General features: G+C 53.0%; 1 protein-coding gene across 1 annotated transcript; it reads right to left on the bottom strand.

The window, feature by feature from the left end:
- Positions 1-1,016: 1,016 nt before the first annotated feature.
- Positions 1,017-1,516, bottom strand: LOC125555532. The gene has a single exon (XM_048718445.1). The coding sequence runs from the start codon at positions 1,392-1,394 to the stop codon at positions 1,170-1,172; it is 225 nt and encodes a 74-aa protein (XP_048574402.1). The 5' UTR covers positions 1,395-1,516; the 3' UTR covers positions 1,017-1,169.
- Positions 1,517-2,728: the final 1,212 nt, after the last annotated feature.

The raw sequence follows: 2,728 nt of genomic DNA, 5'->3' as shown, positions 1-2,728 counted from the left end.
AGTGCTTAGGCACTTACTATTATGTGTTTGACGTGCATGTCATTGCACATATAATCGGTAGTGAGATGCGGTGGCAGCTTTCTTGTGAGGGTATATGAACCTTTCCATAAATACCTTCTCACTGACCACTGCTTTACTAAAGAAGTCTCGGTCGTGCTTGAGCAATCCATTTTCCTTGAGAAACTTTACAGCATAGTATCAGGGCCTGAGCCGGCCCTCTATGCTGAGACCGAGCATTATGGATCGATGAGCAATGTAAGCTGGTTTCAAGCCCACCTTGAAGATGAGGAACTCAGACCTACGCTGCGGTGATTCTTTCGACCTCGTCAGCATCAATGGGGCCCTAAAAACAACAATTCTCAGCTCAGCATCCGACCACGTGAACGTGCTCTTCAAGTGCTTCACTCTGGCTGTGATCTTCTCCTGGCCACGGAATACGACAGCACTCAACGCGTGCCTGAACATCACAGAATCATAGGGCACACCTGTCTTTTCGGCGCATGCCACCGGTCCCTGGAAGCGCTCTAGATTGATGGTGAGTAGATGACCTGGTCGATTGCTGCATAGCTTGGCAATATCACAAGACCTAGCCCGTAGTCCTGCAGAAACGTGACCTTGATGTTGCCCACACCGTTGAGGTTAGACATAAATTTCCCTTGAAGGCCTGAAGGAGGTTCTCAGATGAAGCGGAATCTGTCGCAGGAGAGCGAGACGAGGCGTGCGATCTCAGAACGCGAGATACCGAGGTCAGTGAGCCCCGCGATGACGAGGGACAGGGTTTTCTCCACTTTGACACGGAGGAACAACGGGTCCTTGGCGGCGACGTCGACGCGGAGAGGCCGAGGCCGGCGAGGAAGGCGGACATGTTAGAGAAAAGTGGTATTGGTTTGATGCAAATTCTTATCTGTCTGTAAATTTGTATTTTGAAGTAGAACTATTGTTCTGCTAAACATATACTCCCTCCGTAAACAAATATAAGAACATAAGAGAGGCAGGTTATGCGCACTGACACACAGTAAAACGAAAATACACGGACCAATGGCTTAGATTACAAGTTTACAACACAAGCACACACCGACACCCCGCCCTTTTATTGAATCACAGTCACAGCAATGAACGAACACAAGCTGACGGACCAGGTTACTGGTATATGAAATTAGGATCAGGCCTTAGATGGGGATGGCCCTGGAGACGCGCGGGTAGACGACCCTGGCCGGATGACCCATGATGCGGCGGCCCTTGCGGTGGCGGAACAGGTACACCGCCGCGCCCAGCGGCCACTCCACCACGCCGGTGACCACGAAGGCCACGAACCCCAGCGTCGGCCCGACCACCTTGCACCGGCACGGGTTGCTCCGCGTTCCGCACTGCACGCACCCAGGCACGAACGCCATGTCTGCTCTGCTTGCCGCTCAAGAGCTCAAGTCTCTGTATCTTGGATCGATTTTGGTGGCTGATTGCTTGCTCGGGCGTGTTCGTTGTAGCTGTCTGCTGTTGGTGATGGAGCCATGGTGCCCGGCCGTCACCAGGCTATATAGAGGCTCTGCGCCGGAGACGCGTGGCGGGACGGGGGCGTGCGTGGAGCGCTAGTAACTGGTCTTGCTGAGGTTGCGGATGGCTAGCCCGATGGTTGAGTGCCGCGTTGCATGGGAGAAGCGCCGCGCAGATACTGACCTCACACGTCTTGTCCTGCTGTTCCTTCCTTTGGAGTTTTCTCGAACCTCCCCACGCGACGGATTCTTCCTTCGGAGTACTTTTTTTTGGGAACTATTTTTGTATTGAGCGATGAACCTGTATAATACTACAATGGAAAATTTACACGGATCCGATCCTATGTAGGCTTTTTTTTTTTCTATAAAATGTGAAGGATAGAAACCAATCCTATGTAGGAATAGGAATCTATTACGGTAGAAAATCATATGTTTCATGAAAGTTTTCCCCTACGCCTGGCGGCTAGGGTTTCTCTCCTCTTAGTCGATCTTCCTCGCCTCTGAGTCCTACCCGGCAACTCCAACACCGATCGACCTTGGTTCACGTCCGCCCTCGCCCCCCCTGCTCTCGGCGTCTCTACACCGAGATAGCGACGGCGATGGCGTCCCCCTCCGACGCTCACTCCGCCATGGGCGGCAGCGGCGCCGCCGCGGCTGCACGATCGGATCTGGGTGATTTTCTGGAAAAGTTGGATCTGAACGACGATGATTTTGCGGATGTGGAGATCGATGAGGATGACCCCGAGATTCAAGAGAGCGTCCGCTGGCTTGCCCTGGCTAGGGTTCATACTAGCAGGAACTTTAGCCCATCAGCCTTCTACAAGGATATGAGGGCGGCATGGAACCCTGCTCAGGAAATAAGATTTCGGCCTGTTGGCCCTAATCGATTCGTCGTCCAAGCAAGCTGTTTGGGGGACTGGGACCGCATGATGAAGCAAGGTCCCTGGCTCTTCCGCAACATGGCGGTGCTTTTTATGCCCGTACGATGGCTTCAGCAAGGCGGAGGAGGTGTATTTCGTGCACATCCCCATCTGGCTGCAGATTCACAAGCTCCCAGACCCTTATTGCAAGCAAAACATCGTGGAGAAGCTGCTGAAAGATGCTGGAGAAATCATGGAGATGCGGTTGAACGGGAACACCCGTGGTGACTATGTTAGGGTTCGGGTGCGACATGATATCCGCAAGCCCCTCACAAAGTACGTCAGCATCGTTCGCGCTAAGGAGCGCCAGGTTTATCT

Source organism: Triticum urartu, chromosome 5 (genome assembly GCF_003073215.2).
Source record: "Triticum urartu cultivar G1812 chromosome 5, Tu2.1, whole genome shotgun sequence".
In the NCBI taxonomy this organism is placed as follows: Eukaryota; Viridiplantae; Streptophyta; class Magnoliopsida; order Poales; family Poaceae; genus Triticum; species Triticum urartu.
This window is presented reverse-complemented; position numbering and strand designations above follow the sequence as displayed.

Coding starts and splice junctions, on each gene's coding strand:
- LOC125555532 (XM_048718445.1), bottom strand. CDS start 1,394: ATGGCGTTCGTGCCTGGGTGCGTGCAGTGCGGAACGCGGAGCAACCCG.